The following is a 16,176-nucleotide window of genomic DNA, read 5'->3' on the forward strand; positions in this document are numbered from 1 at the left end:
ATCAAACTTCACATCTCCTCCTTCTCTCTGTTTCGCCATGGACACTCTCATTGCTCAGTTACAGAGACAATTTCGTGATTACACCATTTCTCTCTATCAGCAGGTAAATTTTAGCATCTGCCCTTAAGAGATTCAGGATAAAAGTGATTACTTTTCTTGTGAAGGGAACTCAGAAATTGTGATTTAAGTTTCAAAGGTGTCTCCTTTTCAGTTTTTAGGGCTCTTATTGAAGCTTCTAAATTGGAAATTGGAGATTTTAGGAATTGGGTTTAGTGTTTGTGTGAAATGGGTTATAGTCTCCTTCTTTAAAGTTGTCTCCTTTTTAGAGATGGCTGGCTCTCTACAGTTTCCACGGTTCTTACTGAAGCTTGTATATGGCAATTGGGGATTTTAGGAGATGGGTTAGTGTCTATTTTCTCAAAGTTTTCTCCTTTTTAGAGATGGCTCTCTGCTGTTTTTAGGGTTCTTCTTGAAGCTTGTATTTGGAAATTGGGGATTTAAAAATTGAGTTTAGCGTTTATGAAATGAGTTAGTGTCTCTTTTTCAAAGTTGTCTCTCTGCTGGTTTTAGGATTCTTATTGAAGCTTATGTATTGGGGGAATTGAGGCTTTTAAGAATTGGGTTTAGTGTTTGTGAAAATGGGTTTCTGAGATTCTTTATCTTTTGGTTTGTGAAGGGGTTTCTGGATGATCAATTCACTGAATTGAAAAAGCTGCAAGATGAATGTAGTCCTGATTTTGTGGCTGAGGTTGTTACTCTTTTCTTTGAAGACTGTGAGAAGCTTATCAGTAATATGGCTAGAGCTTTGTAAGTGTTTTCCTTACCATTCTTTTTCTTGTTTTATCATCAAGACATCACCAGCTAGCGTATATGGTTTAATAATTGTTCATATTTATATTCAGAGATCAGACAGGAAATGTTGATTTTAAGCTGGTGGGTTCTACTGTTCACCAACTCAAAGGTAGTAGCTCAAGGTATGTTTCGTTGATGGGTACGATCTCGGTCTTATTGTCTAAATCTTGGATCTAGTCTCAATGAAGAGCTCCTTTCTTGTTTTTATGAAGTGTTGGCGCCAAGAAAGTCAAAGGTCTTTGTGTTACCCTCAAGGACTGCTGCGACTCTCAGAACTTTGAAGGGTCAGCTTTCTTTTTTTCCGGACCTTTGTATAGGAGAATCTCATATTTCTTCTATGTTACATATGATTGCTGAGACTAATTGGTCTAGGTGTTACAGGTGTGTGAGATGTTTGCAGCAGGTGGATATCGAGTACAAGACATTAAGGGCAAAACTTCAAGATCTGTTCAATGTGAGTGAAAGGCTTATGTGAATTGTTGTCAGTTTCTTGCTTTCGGATTTCATGAATTATTCTTGCATTCTGTTTTTGTTGCAGCTTGAGCAACAGATTGTCCAAGCTGGTGGTAGAATCCCTCAGGTGGATATATAAAAACTAGACTGGTCAAGAACAGAACAAGCAAAGATGATGGTGATGATCCGTTTGCGTTCTTCAGGCACTACTAATACTTGGATTTGTTGTTTAGAAAAAAAGACTCTTTAGAATGTGTGGTAAAGAGAGGTGATTGTTGTTCATAGATCAGTACTATGTAACTTTTGATATCATCTATTTTGACTCTTGAATCTTGATGGTGATCTGATTCTGAATAGTATGAATTTGCTTTTTGTAAGACAATATGAACAAACCAAGAATGATGCTAGAAACAGGATCATCATAAAGTATCACAACTGTCCCCAGAGAAACTTGAAACCGTCACAATAGTGGTAAGGGGACACATCAAGAAGAAAGCTAAAACCTAAGTGGAACCGTTAAGCTAGTATTAATATTTCAACCGCACAAAAGTAATCTTCTTTGGTTGATTCAAGTCATAACCAATAGGCCAGACCATCTTTTAGTGGCATTGGAGGAGAGAACATTGAACTTGTTTTCCGAAGCTGGAATTCACGCTTGTGTTCATTTCTTCCCGTGTGACTGACATTTTCGATAGCTTGTGCTTCTTCCTTTCTTTACTGCCCTCTGAAGATGAGTCTTCTCCATTCTTCAGTGAGAGTTTCTTCTTTCTCTTACTCATCTTTAAAATTTTCATTATCCTTGGCCACCTCCATCAATGAAGCTTTTATTAGCAGACCACATGCAGCTTCCAAATGTGGCCATAGAATCAGGTTGTTCTAAGAAAACTTTGTAACCACTGGCTTTCAAATCCCCAAGAACAGTGTAGAATTTTTCTTCTTTGAAAGGTTTTGAGATTATTAACATCAAACTGTCCCCAGTGAACAGCCTTGCCTTCCAAAGCATGTCCACAAACATTTGAGTAACTATTCCATCTATCGCCTGAAAATAAAATAATATTAATGTAGATAAAAAAACAAAAAAAAAGAAAGAAAGGGAAGAGTTCATCATCGACTCTGTGCAAGAATCATAAACAATCAGAGATCCATATATATATCTACTATACTATGAGTTTATGACCATATGAAATCAAATCAAACTAGGGAGAGAGAGAGAGATCTTACTAGGGTCGGTGTCTCTTTCGGCCATGGTTTCGACGGGAGAGATAATTAGAGAGAGACTTGAGGAGAGATTTGGTTGAAAGGGTGGCGCCTTTTTATACGTTCGGAGGAGAGTCGGTTAGTTTTTTTAATTGAGTTGGGTTTGATTCTATTTGGCCCTTTAAGGAAAACTAAAGATAACTTTTTTTTTTTCCAAAGAAAAGGAACAAAACTTTTTTTACAAACGTTTTATACCTTAATTTTTTAGTTAGAAAAATGATACATATATTAATGAAAAACGTGTAATTTAATACCCAAAATATTGCATATTGTTGTTTTCATACTTACTATTTCTTAACAAAAAAATATATTCCAAATATATTTTAATTTACATTACATTGCAGGGCAAGTTATTTGTAACTAAAAAATGTTTAAATTTTAAGTTATATTTATTTGTTAATTTTGTTTGTTTTTTTAGTATTTAAGATTGTATTCTCAATTCCAATTATGATTTAACCAATATGAACAATTTGTTTTTTACAAAATATTAATTTAATCAACTTAATTAGATAGATCTATTGCTCTATTATTGATAAGTTATTTAAATAATAAATATTCTAATTCAAAATAATGAATGTATCTAATACAAGACATTCCTTATATGGTGATACACCACAGTCTCGTCCAACGGCCATATGCATTAAGTTTGTTTCCTTCTTCAAACTTTTAGAAAGTTAGAGTAGTCTTATTTTCAAGTCTATATAAGCTCAGTTTGTTCCTCTTTGTAAACACACCCTTGCTCATCTTTAAAGTAATAAGAACCATTTCTTTTGTCATAGTTTGAGTCTTTGTCATTTATTCATTACTTTTAAGAGTGAGTTTCTTAGGCCTGTTTGAATCTGCGGATTAAGTTTGTTGATAAGTTTAACATCCTTATTTTGAGTGATTCGATTAACCCACTGATTAAGCGAGTCAATCACACTATCTGCACATCGTTTCCATTTTTCTGTGGGATTAAGGTTGGAATCTCCAGATCATAAGTTGGATAGGTTCCAATCTTATATCTTTATCTTTTTTGGTTTTAATAATTTATTTTCAAATATTTAAATTTTTTTTTTCTGTCACTATCTACGATACACTTGTTGCCTTTCGACATCTACTTTCTTTGCACATTCTATTAGCTCACATATAACACATATTAGACTGTAAATTGATTTTTAAGACATATTATAACTATTTTCTATACTCAAATTCTCAAATTTGGATTAAAAGCATTTGATTCAATTATGATATAACAAATTTGTTTTCCTTTTTGATCATGTTATAAATTAATATTTCACTTTCAATTTTCATTTTCTTGGTTAATTTTATAAATATAACTACCTAAATTTTGTTTTATTCTGCTATAAATTTAAAATTTAATTCCATTCTTTCTCATTAACATATTTAAAAATTTTAAACTATGATCAGTTTAAAAGAAAAGTTGAATTATATTATTACCACTAATAAAATTTTTATAATATTGTTTTAATTTATTTTAACATTTTATTTATTTTACATAATTAATTTTTTTTGTTACGATTAGATGTTGACACTAACATAACATTATTCCGTATAAATTTGAATATACCGAATCTCATGAATATTACTTATTGTAAAAGTAAAATATAATATCATATCGTTATAACATCTTTACCGAGTTTGCTTTACCCATCGAAGTAATTGCAACGTACCATAAACGACCAAATCATGAATGTGCCTATCTTATCCCACTTTCCATGATTATATGGCCAAACGGTTAAACCTAACTTGGAATCTAATAATCTATTTAATAATGTATGTAATTTATTTTTCTACAAACTCATTTGTTTCACATAATTAATGAGATGTCATAGATTTTAATTTAGTCATGTGTAATTGTGTATTATTATCTTTTTTCAGTTTTACTAATTTATTTTCAAACACTTTAAACTATAATTCTTTCGTCATTATTGATGATGCACTCCTTTTGACATCTACCCCACCTTCTATTGGCTCACATATAACACATATTAGACTGAAAAATGATTTTCAAGATATATTATAACTATTTTCTCTTTAATTACTATCTTCCAATACTTAAATTTGTATTAGAAGCATTTGATTCAATTTATGAAATATCAAATTTGTTTTCCTTTTTGATCATGTTATAAAATAATATTTCACTTTTAATTTTATTTTTCCTGTTTAAAATTTTACAAATACAATTATAGAATTTTTTATATTCTACCATAATTTTAAATTTTACTTCCATTCTAAAACACAATAATACACAATTACATTAAAAAAAAATTATTCTACCATAAATTTAAACTTTACTTCCATTCTAAAACTCAATAATACGCAATTACATAATTTTTTTAATTCTACCATAAATTTAAAATTTACTTCCATTCTAAAACTCAATAATACATTTAAATTTTAAATTATGATCAGTTTAATAGAAAATTTTAATTATATTATTACCACTAATAAAAATTATAGTATTGTTTTCTTATTTTAACATTTTATTTTTTTAGATAATTATTTTTATTTAAAATTTCTATTGATTATAATTAACAGAAATATTCACTAAATGAATATTTAAATTTATTTTCAAGTAAAAAAAATATTGCTTAGGTGAATGTTTTGTAGCTAGAAATGATGATATATAATTACAAGATCAATGGAGATTCTAATCATAGTTCTTGTCTTCTTGAGGAAAATATTTAATTTGTCTCTTATAATTATGTGTCTTAACCATATGATGCACATATATATATAAGAACTAAGCATAAACGATACACGAAAGAAAGTTAGGTACAAATAGGTAATAATATTATTCCAAATTCAGTGTTTTACTTCACATATATCTGGTAGATGCTTTATTCTTTTCTTTATATATATTTTTTTTATTTATTTTTTATGGTTGAATAATAAAATTAGAGTCTCCTTAATCCCTATTTTGTTTGCTCCCTACTTAATGCTTTTTCGAATTATGATCGAGGGATAGATGTTCTCTATAGATAGAATATTTGTTTTTGGAACAACATAATTAGCCATTACAAACGAAGCCATTGCACTAGTGACAGAAGACATGAACATATATGTGAAAGTACAGAGGAATGGAGAAATTGAAATTGAATGGTATGTGTTGCAACATCGGATGGTGAAACGACATGGATCGAGGGTTAAAGAGAAGATAAACGTGTGAAGGTGGAACATCCTTCACACTGCTGTCGCGAAGCTTTATCAGGTTGAATCCATAGGATTTAAATATAGTGCTATGCCTAGAAACTTTGAATGAAATAGTACTGGCCCTACAAACTTTGGATGAAATCTAGTGGATCAGTTTGTCATTTGTATGATTGTTTAAAGGGTTTATTAGAATCTATAAGACCCACAAAATCTAAGAAGAAGTGGCTGACGTGGCAACACCAGAAGTGAGGAAAAGTTGTTTTTGTTTATCAAAAGTAAGTTTGCATTACTGCTAAGTCTGCTATTAAGTGAAATAACATAGTCAAACAAATATATCATCCAACAACTCTTCTTTAAAAAACTACCAAAAAAATCAGTCAAAAATAACATATTAAGGTAGGGAATTAAAATAAACACCCTACAATAAGTCAAAATTGTTGAAATCATTTATCACCATTATTGTATGGTTGAAGGTCAAATTTAAACATTTCATTCATATGGTAATTACTTAAAACCACAATATACTATATATCTTAGTAGTGTCTCGAGAAGAATTAAGTACGACACTAGTACTCACTTCTACAGCCTTCTCATCAAATCTGGGTTCGAACCCGGTTTCTCTCAAAGAAAACGTATAATTTGTAATGTTGTCGAAAATAAATCTTAAGAGTGTCTCATCAGTCATTTCACAGTATTGGGATCCAAGTTTCACAACAATGCAATCTACTTTATCAACTCTTGAGGTATAAACATATCATATCTTTCTGACTAGCTAGTTCAATCACTATTTTTGTTATCAAATATATAGATTTATCATTCTTTGTCGTCATCATTGACTATTAGCAGATTATTAATAAATCTTTGAAAACAAATGGAGCAATATATTTCGTTTGTATCGATAGATATGTTTAGGAATACCTGGATATCCAAGAAACAAAGACAAAAAAATTCTCAGATTATTGAAATGGTTCTTATTACTTCTTCACATAACAACAACAAAAAGATGTGTGTGTTTGAATTATTATTACTATTATCTTTGGGCGCTCTCTTCGGATTTCCGGTTTTTAAATCACATTCACATACTATATATATGGTTTTTGAATGTATGGAACTGAGTTTTTGATACACATTAATCAATGTACGCTTGTGACGTCCATTTGTAGAGACCATACAATGAGGTTGGAGAAAACAATATTGCATCATTGGAAAGGATGAATCACGAGGAGAGGAACAAGGAGAAAATTAGCTCGTCTAGAGACCAATGGAAGCTTTCAGAGGATTTGAAACTCAGAGAGCTTGTGGCTGAGTATGGTCCTAGAAACTGGAATCAGATAGCAGAAAAAATACAAGGACGAACAGGTAATAAATTTTGTTACTCATCACTATGTTTTGAGATATATATATATATATATATCTTGTGGTTTTGTTAATCACATTTCTTCGTTTTTTGTTTGTTGAAGGCAAGACTTGTAGAGCAAGGTGGTCTCGCCATCTTGATCCAATGATCAGCAAGAAAAGTTTCACTAATAAAGAAGAAGCAATACTACTTGAAGCTTATGAAAAATTGGGTAGCAAATGGTCTTTGATCGCTAAGCTTCTCCCTGGAAGATCTGACGAAGCAGTGATAAACAATTGGACCAGAATCATGAAAAGAAAGACTAGGAAGCAATCCACTTCTCCTCATGAACTAACCACAAATGACACAACGGAAGGTGAGATAAACATATATAAACTATACATGAGATAAACCTTACATTAATCTCATGTAAATTTTGTTATAAGGTTTTGAACACTACAAACCATTTAATTGTGTGGTTTACAGATAGTGCAAGTGATGAAAGTAGAGAGATCAATAACTCTAACAGGAAGATGCCAAAGGAGGAAACCACTGACCTCACAGAAGCAATGCAATACTCAGCTCTTCATCATCACTTGTCTATCGTACCTGCAGTTCCCTTGGCAATGTCCGCACCACCGCATGTCTCCATCTCCCAACCATCATCATCATCATCATCATCATCATTACCATCAAAAGCAGAAGATACAAAGGCCAAGATACCACCGAAGTTTATAGATTTTCTTGGGGTAGGCGATTCTTAAAAGAGAAGAAAGTATTATAAAAAGAAAGTTTATGTGATTTCAAATTTTCAAACTTTTTACTGCGATTGGTTTCAAATTTTGAGCAAATCTACAAGATCTTCCATTCAATAACTTAGATCGCGTGATAACGGCATCCACTTTGATTATTGTTCCGCATTTCAAAATTTTAAAGTATTTTACCTTTTCTAACCTTTGTTTCTCAATATTTGTTATATTTGATAGAAAAATGTCGATTATAGTTTAGCACGAATTAATACTTTTTTGGATTCACAAAAATGTCATTTTGATATATTTCAGACAAATTATACATATATATGATATATCCCTATTTAATAAATGGTTAATGGTTTAAATTCAATATATAACTAGTTTTGAGTTAAGGGGAAAGTTATGAAATTGTGTAAAAATTTCTCCTTTAGTATATGAGGCATATTTCTGCTTATGTAATAATTTCGATTTTGTAAAGTCGTTATCATAAAAAATTGTTTTTAGCTGGCAAAAAAAAAAAAACTTGTTTAAAAAAAAAACTATGCGTTCCCTCTACACAGCCCCGGCTCAACATAAACTAGAGCCCTTGGGCAAAAAAATAGTTATTGGAATTTTTGTTACATTAAATTTTTTTTGGGGTTTTTAATGAGTTTTTGTTAAAAATGTGAATTATTTCCTAACAATTTTTAAACTGTTAAAAGAAAAGCGAAAACATTTGCAATCTTTCATGAATTATTTTGGGGATATTTTTATATTTTTACAAAAATTTGGACCCCTTTTCTTATATAATTTTTAAGTAAAAAGCTTGGTCCCTGGGCTGACTCTGTCCATCCCACTTGAGCCAGGGCTGACTCTACAGTTGGGGTTTCACTTGTTGGAGGATAGTCCGACTTGTGTTGATGAACTTGTCTCGGAGGTACAATACCGCAACAAATTTGTATTTATGTTTGTTCGTTTTCTTTTATAATGGGAGTTTTTCTCCCTTTGTTCTACCAACGAAAAAAAAAGAAAAAGAAAAAGAAAACGACACACAGTACTCGTGGGGAATTATAATCCGGCACGCACTTCGATCTTCTTTGTCGCGTTCTTTTTACAAACCCGACCCCAATAAAGAGAGATTCTTTTAATCTTCACAACCGTCGGAGTTTTAAATGAGCGAAGTACTGCGCAGAGCCAAACACGCACTTAGCGTCAAGCGATACCAATCTCTCTTGAATCACTATGCAGCTACTCAATCAATCTCCAAAACCAAGGCTTTACACTGCCACATCATCACTGGCGGTCGAATCTCCGGCCACATTGTGTCGACTCTCTCCGTCACATATGCTTTATGCGGTCACATCGCTTATGCACGGAAGCTGTTCGAGGAAATGCCTGAAAGCTCTTTGCTTTCATATAACATTGTTATCAGAATGTACGTGCGTGATGGATTGTATCACGATGCGGTTAGTGTGTTTATTAAGATGGTTGGTGAGGGAGTTAAGTGTGTTCCTGATGGTTATACATACCCTTTTGTTCTCAAGGCTGCTGGAGAGTTGAGATCGATGAAACTGGGGTTGGTTATGCATGGGAGGATCTTGAGAAGTTGGTATGGTGCTGATAAGTTTGTGCAGAACGCGTTGTTGGCTATGTATATGAATCTTGGGAGGATTGAAATGGCTAGGATGGTGTTTGATGTGATGCAGAACAGAGATGTGATCTCGTGGAACACTATGATTAGTGGGTATTATAGGAATGGTTATATGAATGATGCTTTGATGATCTTTGATTGGATGGTAAATGAAGGTGTTGATCCTGACCATGCCACGATTGTTTCCATGTTGCCTGTTTGTGGTCACTTGAAGGATTTGGAAATGGGTAGAAATGTTCATAAATTGGTGGAAGAGAAGCGTTTAGGGGATAAAATAGAGGTGAAGAATGCGTTGGTGAACATGTACTTGAAATGTAACCGTATGGATGAGGCGAGATTTGTCTTTGACAGGATGGAGCAAAGGGATGTGATCACCTGGACTTGTATGATTAATGGATATACTGAAGATGGGGATGTGGGAAACGCTTTAGAGTTGTGTAGATTAATGCAGTTTGAAGGCGTAAGACCTAATGTTGTGACTGTTGTCTCTCTTGTTTCGGCATGTGGTGATGCTTTGAAGCTGAATGATGGTAAATGTTTACATGGTTGGGCAATTAGGCAAAAGGTTTACTCTGATATCATCATGGAAACATCTTTGATCAGCATGTATGCTAAATGCAATCGCATAGACCTCTGCTTTAAAGTATTTTCAGGGGCTTCAAAAAACCATACTGGTCCTTGGAGTGCAATTATTGCTGGTTGTGTACAGAACGAACTTGTGAGGGACGCGTTGCATCTGTTCAAATGGATGCGACGGGAAGATGTTGAAACCAACATTGCTACGTTAAACAGTCTCCTTCCAGCATATGCAACTTTGGCAGATTTGCGCCAAGCAATGAATATCCATTGCTATCTAACGAAAACCGGGTTTATGTCAAGCCTTGATGCTGCTACAGGGCTGGTTCATGTTTACTCAAAGTGTGGAACTTTAGAATCCGCTCACAACATATTCAATGGAATCCAGGAGAAACACAAGAGCAAAGATGTAGTTCTATGGGGTGCGTTAATATCTGGCTATGGGATGCATGGAGATGGTCATAACGCGTTGCTAGTTTTCATGGAAATGGTTCGGTCTGGTGTGACGCCAAACGAAATCACGTTTACTTCTGCCTTAAATGCTTGTAGTCATTCCGGTTTGGTTGAAGAAGGCTTGACATTATTTAGGTTTATGCTTGAAAATTATAAAACGGTAGCGCGATCAAACCATTACACTTGCATTGTTGATCTCCTTGGCCGAGCAGGTCGGTTAGACGAAGCTTACAGTGTCATTACAACAATTCCATTTGAACCGACCTCAACCGTTTGGGGTGCATTGCTTGCTGCTTGTGTCATGCACGAGAATGTCCAGCTAGGAGAAATGGCAGCAAACAAGCTGTTTGAGCTTGAACCAGAGAACACAGGGAATTACGTGCTGTTGGCAAATATCTATGCAGCTTTAGGACGATGGAAAGATACGGAGAAGGTGAGAAAGATGATGGAGGATGTTGGATTGAGAAAGAAACCGGGTCATAGCATAATCGAGATGAGAAGTAACTCAGGTTGATAAATTATGAGAGATTCAAAGAAGAGAGATCCTTGGCAGTTTTTGGGTCAAACGATCATAAATGTAACGGAAACAAATGCGTCTATTACAATTTGCAAGTGTTGTTCATACATATACATGTACAAAATCAACAAAATGGTTTGTAGATGCACACACCAATGGTAGATTGAGATTCTGAAATCGTTATCTCTCTTCATCGAACCTTGTAAACCTTCAGCTTATGACATACCAACTCTGTGCAAAGCGATGATTCCCAAAGTTTAGCAACAATAATTCACAAGTAACATAGAAACAGAGAGAGATTCAAGCATTTCCTGCAAAGGAAAACACAAGGTCGAAAATTTCCAATCACTGAAACTCGGTGGCCCCTTCAGAATCAGACAAGGGTAAGAGTGTACAAACTCCAAGCATATGCCCATTGAGGCAAACATAATACTCAATGCTATCTTCATAAGCTCCCAATCTACAGCTAGCACTCTGTGGTATCATTTTCGCCTGAAGCATACTCCACAGTTTCGCTTTGCAATACGGACAAACTTCTGTAGGATGAAATGGTGTCCCTTTCTTAATAAGCAACTTCCTCACCTTTGACATTGAAAACGATTTAAAAATCCCACGGAAGAATCCCAAATCACCATCTTCCCCTTGATCAAGATGTTCACAAGGATCAGAAACATAGAGAATATCATCAGTTCGACATTGTGGAGGAAGAAAGCTCCTTCCAGATGTTCTAGAGAAGCGAGTTCTATGAACAAAATGACCAGGGATTTGAACATCGTTAAAGAGTCCACCTTTACTCGAACCTGAGCAGTAAATCAAAAGTTTCCCAAGTGCTCTCCAACTCCCATCAACACTATGGCTACCACTAGATTGAAGGTCAGACATCATCTTAGGCGCTCTACCTCTGCAGAACTCTTTCCACAGTAACCGCTTAGCGAGATCATCAAACCATTTACAAACACAAGACAGAGTCGCAATTACATTAGGATTCCAGTTTAGATGCTGAACCATAAGAAACAATACTTCTTCACTAATATGTCCTTTCGTGCAATGACAAGTCGCCGAGTGAATGCAACGGTATTGCTTTGCTATAATCATTTCCTCAACCTAGCAGAACAACCAAATCGAGCAAAACCAATCTTTAGATACGATAAATATCATATAGAGTACATAACCACACAAGTTGCAATTTTCATTGAACAAATGCATTAAGTAAAGCAAAAACACTTAAACTAATTGTTAAGCTGACCATAAATGCTACACCAAATCAAAGATGCATTCTTTATAGATATATAAACAGCTATGCAATCAAATTAATTCATAGGTCAACCTAAATTAAGTAAAAATAGGACCTTTTAAGATGCCCACAAGACCAAAATCAAAAATACTAAGAATCAATCAGATACAAATTTACATAAAAGTTCGATAAAACCAATGAAGACCCTAAACCCCAAGATGACTAATGAACCTTATCAACTTCTTTTCCAGAACCATGATTCTTACAATGTGAAAACATCTTCATGGTAACAGAATCTCTCACCTTAGCTTATAGAAGTGCGAAACTTTTGAGTAGAAGAATCGAGATTAGGGTTTTGAGCTCTATGGAGAACACAAAATCTGACCAGAGAAAAAAGGGTAAAGGTTCAACATTTCAAGTAAGACAGCTATTTCCAGCAATACCCAGAAATGAATTTTGTACATGAGCAAATGCATGCAAAGAATCGAGAGAGAAGCAAATCTGCTTTCTTTCCTAATTTTTTTTTCATTTTTTTCTATGTACAAATTTGTCTGAACGACTCTGAGCTATGTTCAGGTACGGTAAGGTGTATGTTACGGTACTCTGAGCTATTTGTTTGACTAACTTACTGGACTCCGCAAACAACTGTTGACGTTGATTTTGCGTGCTCAAGCATATCCACTGAAAAATGTAACCACCGAAACAATATGTTGGTTAGATGTTGCTCGAAATATTTTTACTGATTTTTCATTCTAAGTAAGCCTTGTTGTGTTTTAAGTTTTGTATTGTACTAGGTTTTACCCCGTGGTATACCACGGATCTATTATTTTGTTGATATATATACTCTATTAATGTTTGTAGGTAGAGTTTTGTAGAAACTCTTGATTTGCAAGTTGAGAATATACATTTTACGATTTATTAGTTATGATCTAGGAATGAATGATCTGACATATTCTTATTATGATTCTCAATTGATATTATTGGATTAATAATGTACATTTAAGCTAATAAGATTTTACCAAATATGTAATCGTTTATTAAACGCAAATTAGATATTTCCTGAGATGTATTCATCTTGAATCTAAATATACATTTTTGAAGTACATTTTGGGTTCTGCCCTTTTAATTTTGCTTATTTAAAATTTTAGTCTCTACAAAATTGCACTAAAAGCAATAACTAAAATATGGTAAATTGACAAAATTAATTTTTTTTTATAGAAACTAATTAATTCTACTTAAATTCCTTATTAATAGCAAATTTCTTTTCTATATATGTGTCCCAAAATAAAAATAAAAATAAAAAAAATCAATCATTAAACTGTATACACTGAAAAATAAACAATCAGTTAAATTAAATAATTATATATCAAACAAAACAATAATAGTATTATCTTAAATAAATAAAAAATATTATTCTGATTAATTATACATTATACAAATAGTTATAATTCATAATTTTAGTGTTTTATCCTGATAAAATTATAATAGNTGGTTAGATGTTGCTCGAAATATTTTTACTGATTTTTCATTCTAAGTAAGCCTTGTTGTGTTTTAAGTTTTGTATTGTACTAGGTTTTACCCCGTGGTATACCACGGATCTATTATTTTGTTGATATATATACTCTATTAATGTTTGTAGGTAGAGTTTTGTAGAAACTCTTGATTTGCAAGTTGAGAATATACATTTTACGATTTATTAGTTATGATCTAGGAATGAATGATCTGACATATTCTTATTATGATTCTCAATTGATATTATTGGATTAATAATGTACATTTAAGCTAATAAGATTTTACCAAATATGTAATCGTTTATTAAACGCAAATTAGATATTTCCTGAGATGTATTCATCTTGAATCTAAATATACATTTTTGAAGTACATTTTGGGTTCTGCCCTTTTAATTTTGCTTATTTAAAATTTTAGTCTCTACAAAATTGCACTAAAAGCAATAACTAAAATATGGTAAATTGACAAAATTAATTTTTTTTTATAGAAACTAATTAATTCTACTTAAATTCCTTATTAATAGCAAATTTCTTTTCTATATATGTGTCCCAAAATAAAAATAAAAATAAAAAAAATCAATCATTAAACTGTATACACTGAAAAATAAACAATCAGTTAAATTAAATAATTATATATCAAACAAAACAATAATAGTATTATCTTAAATAAATAAAAAATATTATTCTGATTAATTATACATTATACAAATAGTTATAATTCATAATTTTAGTGTTTTATCCTGATAAAATTATAATAGTTTAAGAATAATTGTATCACCGCTTAAATATAAAAAATATTAAAAATTAAAAATATATAATTTTATTATTAAATTAAATACCGCTAAAATCAAACATCATTATAAATAAAATTAAATAATTGTCTCGTGGTGTACCACGGGTTAAATCCTAGTTAATTGTTATATTATAGGTATGTGATTAAATAATTTGGGTTATCAATTCTTTTTGTCAAACTCGGCACTAAAAATTTGGCATGAAAATTAGATTTTTCCTAAGATGCAATGGGCTTTAATTGACATTAATTGAATGTAAATAAGTACGTTATGGATTAAAAACCGGTCCAAAATATTCGGCAATCTTGAGGAGGATCCGGATAATTGAATTGGTTATAATTTTACTTAAAACCCCGACCCGAAGTTGGCAAAAAGTGATGGCACCCTATTGTACTCCAAAAATGTAATCTGAGCTCTATATTTTAATCTAACATATTGATTTAAATTAAATAGATATATTTTAGGAAATTAATATTATCAAATAAGAAAATGATTGCGTTTGGTTGTAAAGATTGTAGAAAATTTAGTTGAGTCTTGTTTGGATACAAAGATAAAGAGAGAATGACACAAAAGTGTACTTCAAAAATGTTAAAATAGATAATACTATTTCTCGTTATACGTTATTTATTACTGCCAAAAACTTTTTACTAGCTAATTTCACAAATATGGTATACTTTGATAACTTTTTACTAGAGTCATATTCTTCGCAACCGTCGGAGTTTTAAATGAGCGAAGTACTGCGCAGAGCCAAACACGCACTTAGCGTCAAGCGATACCAATCTCAATCAATCTCCAAAACCAAGGTTTTACACTGCCACATCATCACCGGCGGTCGAGTCTCCAGCCACATTGTCTCGACTCTCTCCGCAACTTATGCTTTATGCGGTCACATCGCTTATGCACGGAAACTGTTCGAGGAAATGCCTGAAAGGTATTTGTTTTCATATAGCATTGTTATCAGAATGTACGTGCGTGATGGATTGTATCACGATGCGGTTAGTGTGTTTATTAAGATGGTTGGTGAGGGAGTTAAGTGTGTTCCGGATGGTTATACATACCTTTCTGTTGTCAAGGCTGCTGGAGAGTTGAGATCGATGAAATTGGGGTTGGTTATGCATGGGAGGATCTTGAGAAGTTGGTATGGTGCTGATAAGTGTGTGCAGAGCGCGTTGTTGGCTATGTATATGAACCTTGGGAGGATTGAAATGGCGAGGATGGTGTTTGATGTGATGCAGAACAGAGATGTGATCTCGTGGACCACTATGATTAGTGGGTATTATAGGAATGGTTATATGAATGATGCTTTGATGATCTTTGATTGGATGGTAAATGAAGGTGTTGATCCTAACCATGTCACGATTGTTTCCATGTTGCCTGTTTGTGGTCACTTGAAGGATTTGGAAATGGGTAGAAATGTTCATAAATTGGTGGAAGAGAAGCGTTTAGGGGATAAAATAGAGGTGAAGAATGCGTTGGTGAACATGTACTTGAAATGTAACCGTATGGATGAGGCGAGATTTGTCTTTGACAGGATGGAGCAAAGGGATGTGATCACCTGGACTTGTATGATTAATGGATATACTGAAGATGGGGATGTGGGAAACGCTTTAGAGTTGTGTAGATTAATGCAGTTTGAAGGCGTAAGACCTAATGTTGTGACT

The 16,176-nt window shown here is 33.0% G+C and overlaps 5 protein-coding genes and 1 long non-coding RNA gene across 7 annotated transcripts in view; 4 read left to right on the forward strand and 2 right to left on the reverse strand.

Annotated features, from left to right (window-relative positions):
- LOC104724287 (histidine-containing phosphotransfer protein 3-like) overlaps window positions 1-1,661 on the forward strand; it is a 3,122-nt gene extending 1,461 nt beyond the window's left edge. The window contains exons 2-7 of one of the 2 annotated variants that reach the window (XM_010442746.2): window positions 13-103; window positions 677-807; window positions 903-974; window positions 1,065-1,136; window positions 1,234-1,306; window positions 1,391-1,661. In XM_010442746.2, coding sequence (XP_010441048.1) covers window positions 38-103; window positions 677-807; window positions 903-974; window positions 1,065-1,136; window positions 1,234-1,306; window positions 1,391-1,444 — 468 coding nt within the window. In that variant the 5' untranslated portion in view covers window positions 13-37 and the 3' untranslated portion in view covers window positions 1,445-1,661. The remainder of the gene's footprint in view (window positions 1-12; window positions 104-676; window positions 808-902; window positions 975-1,064; window positions 1,137-1,233; window positions 1,307-1,390) is intronic. The other variant, XM_010447346.2, reaches the window with a different exon arrangement.
- Window positions 1,690-2,619, reverse strand: LOC104724288. The gene is made up of 2 exons (XR_757612.2): window positions 2,527-2,619; window positions 1,690-2,344 (listed from the first exon to the last, which is right to left on the reverse strand). It is a non-coding gene; the product is annotated as an uncharacterized LOC104724288 (long non-coding RNA).
- On the forward strand, window positions 6,930-7,818 carry LOC104728359 (myb-related protein B-like). The gene is made up of 3 exons (XM_010447348.1): window positions 6,930-7,077; window positions 7,179-7,430; window positions 7,541-7,818. The coding sequence occupies exons 1-3, from the start codon at window positions 6,930-6,932 to the stop codon at window positions 7,816-7,818; spliced, it is 678 nt and encodes a 225-aa protein (XP_010445650.1).
- On the forward strand, window positions 8,862-11,180 carry LOC104728360 (pentatricopeptide repeat-containing protein At5g39350). The gene has a single exon (XM_010447349.2). The coding sequence runs from the start codon at window positions 8,958-8,960 to the stop codon at window positions 10,977-10,979; it is 2,022 nt and encodes a 673-aa protein (XP_010445651.1). The 5' UTR covers window positions 8,862-8,957; the 3' UTR covers window positions 10,980-11,180.
- On the reverse strand, window positions 11,000-12,750 carry LOC104724289 (EID1-like F-box protein 2). Its single transcript, XM_010442747.2, has 2 exons — window positions 12,520-12,750; window positions 11,000-12,086 (listed from the first exon to the last, which is right to left on the reverse strand). The coding sequence occupies exon 2, from the start codon at window positions 12,075-12,077 to the stop codon at window positions 11,328-11,330; it is 750 nt and encodes a 249-aa protein (XP_010441049.1). The 5' UTR covers window positions 12,078-12,086; window positions 12,520-12,750; the 3' UTR covers window positions 11,000-11,327.
- Window positions 15,089-16,176, forward strand: part of LOC104728361 (pentatricopeptide repeat-containing protein At5g39350-like) — a 4,000-nt gene continuing 2,912 nt past the window's right edge. The window contains exon 1 of the mRNA XM_019233152.1: window positions 15,089-15,850. Within this exon, the coding sequence (XP_019088697.1) occupies window positions 15,241-15,850 (610 nt within the window). The 5' untranslated portion in view covers window positions 15,089-15,240. The remainder of the gene's footprint in view (window positions 15,851-16,176) is intronic.

This window comes from Camelina sativa, chromosome 11 (genome assembly GCF_000633955.1).
Source record: "Camelina sativa cultivar DH55 chromosome 11, Cs, whole genome shotgun sequence".
In the NCBI taxonomy this organism is placed as follows: domain Eukaryota; kingdom Viridiplantae; phylum Streptophyta; class Magnoliopsida; order Brassicales; family Brassicaceae; genus Camelina; species Camelina sativa.

What these genes read in the sequence shown, in the direction of transcription:
- LOC104724289 (XM_010442747.2), bottom strand. Translation starts at nt 12,077, where the DNA reads ATGATTATAGCAAAGCAATACCGTTGCATTCACTCGGCGACTTGTCAT.
- LOC104728359 (XM_010447348.1), top strand. Translation starts at nt 6,930, where the DNA reads ATGAATCACGAGGAGAGGAACAAGGAGAAAATTAGCTCGTCTAGAGAC. An exon ending in AAAAATACAAGGACGAACAG is followed by an intron (nt 7,078 to 7,178) that starts GTAATAAATTTT and finishes TGTTTGTTGAAG; the next exon opens with GCAAGACTTGTAGAGCAAGG. An exon ending in CACAAATGACACAACGGAAG is followed by an intron (nt 7,431 to 7,540) that starts GTGAGATAAACA and finishes TGTGGTTTACAG; the next exon opens with ATAGTGCAAGTGATGAAAGT.
- LOC104728360 (XM_010447349.2), top strand. Translation starts at nt 8,958, where the DNA reads ATGAGCGAAGTACTGCGCAGAGCCAAACACGCACTTAGCGTCAAGCGA.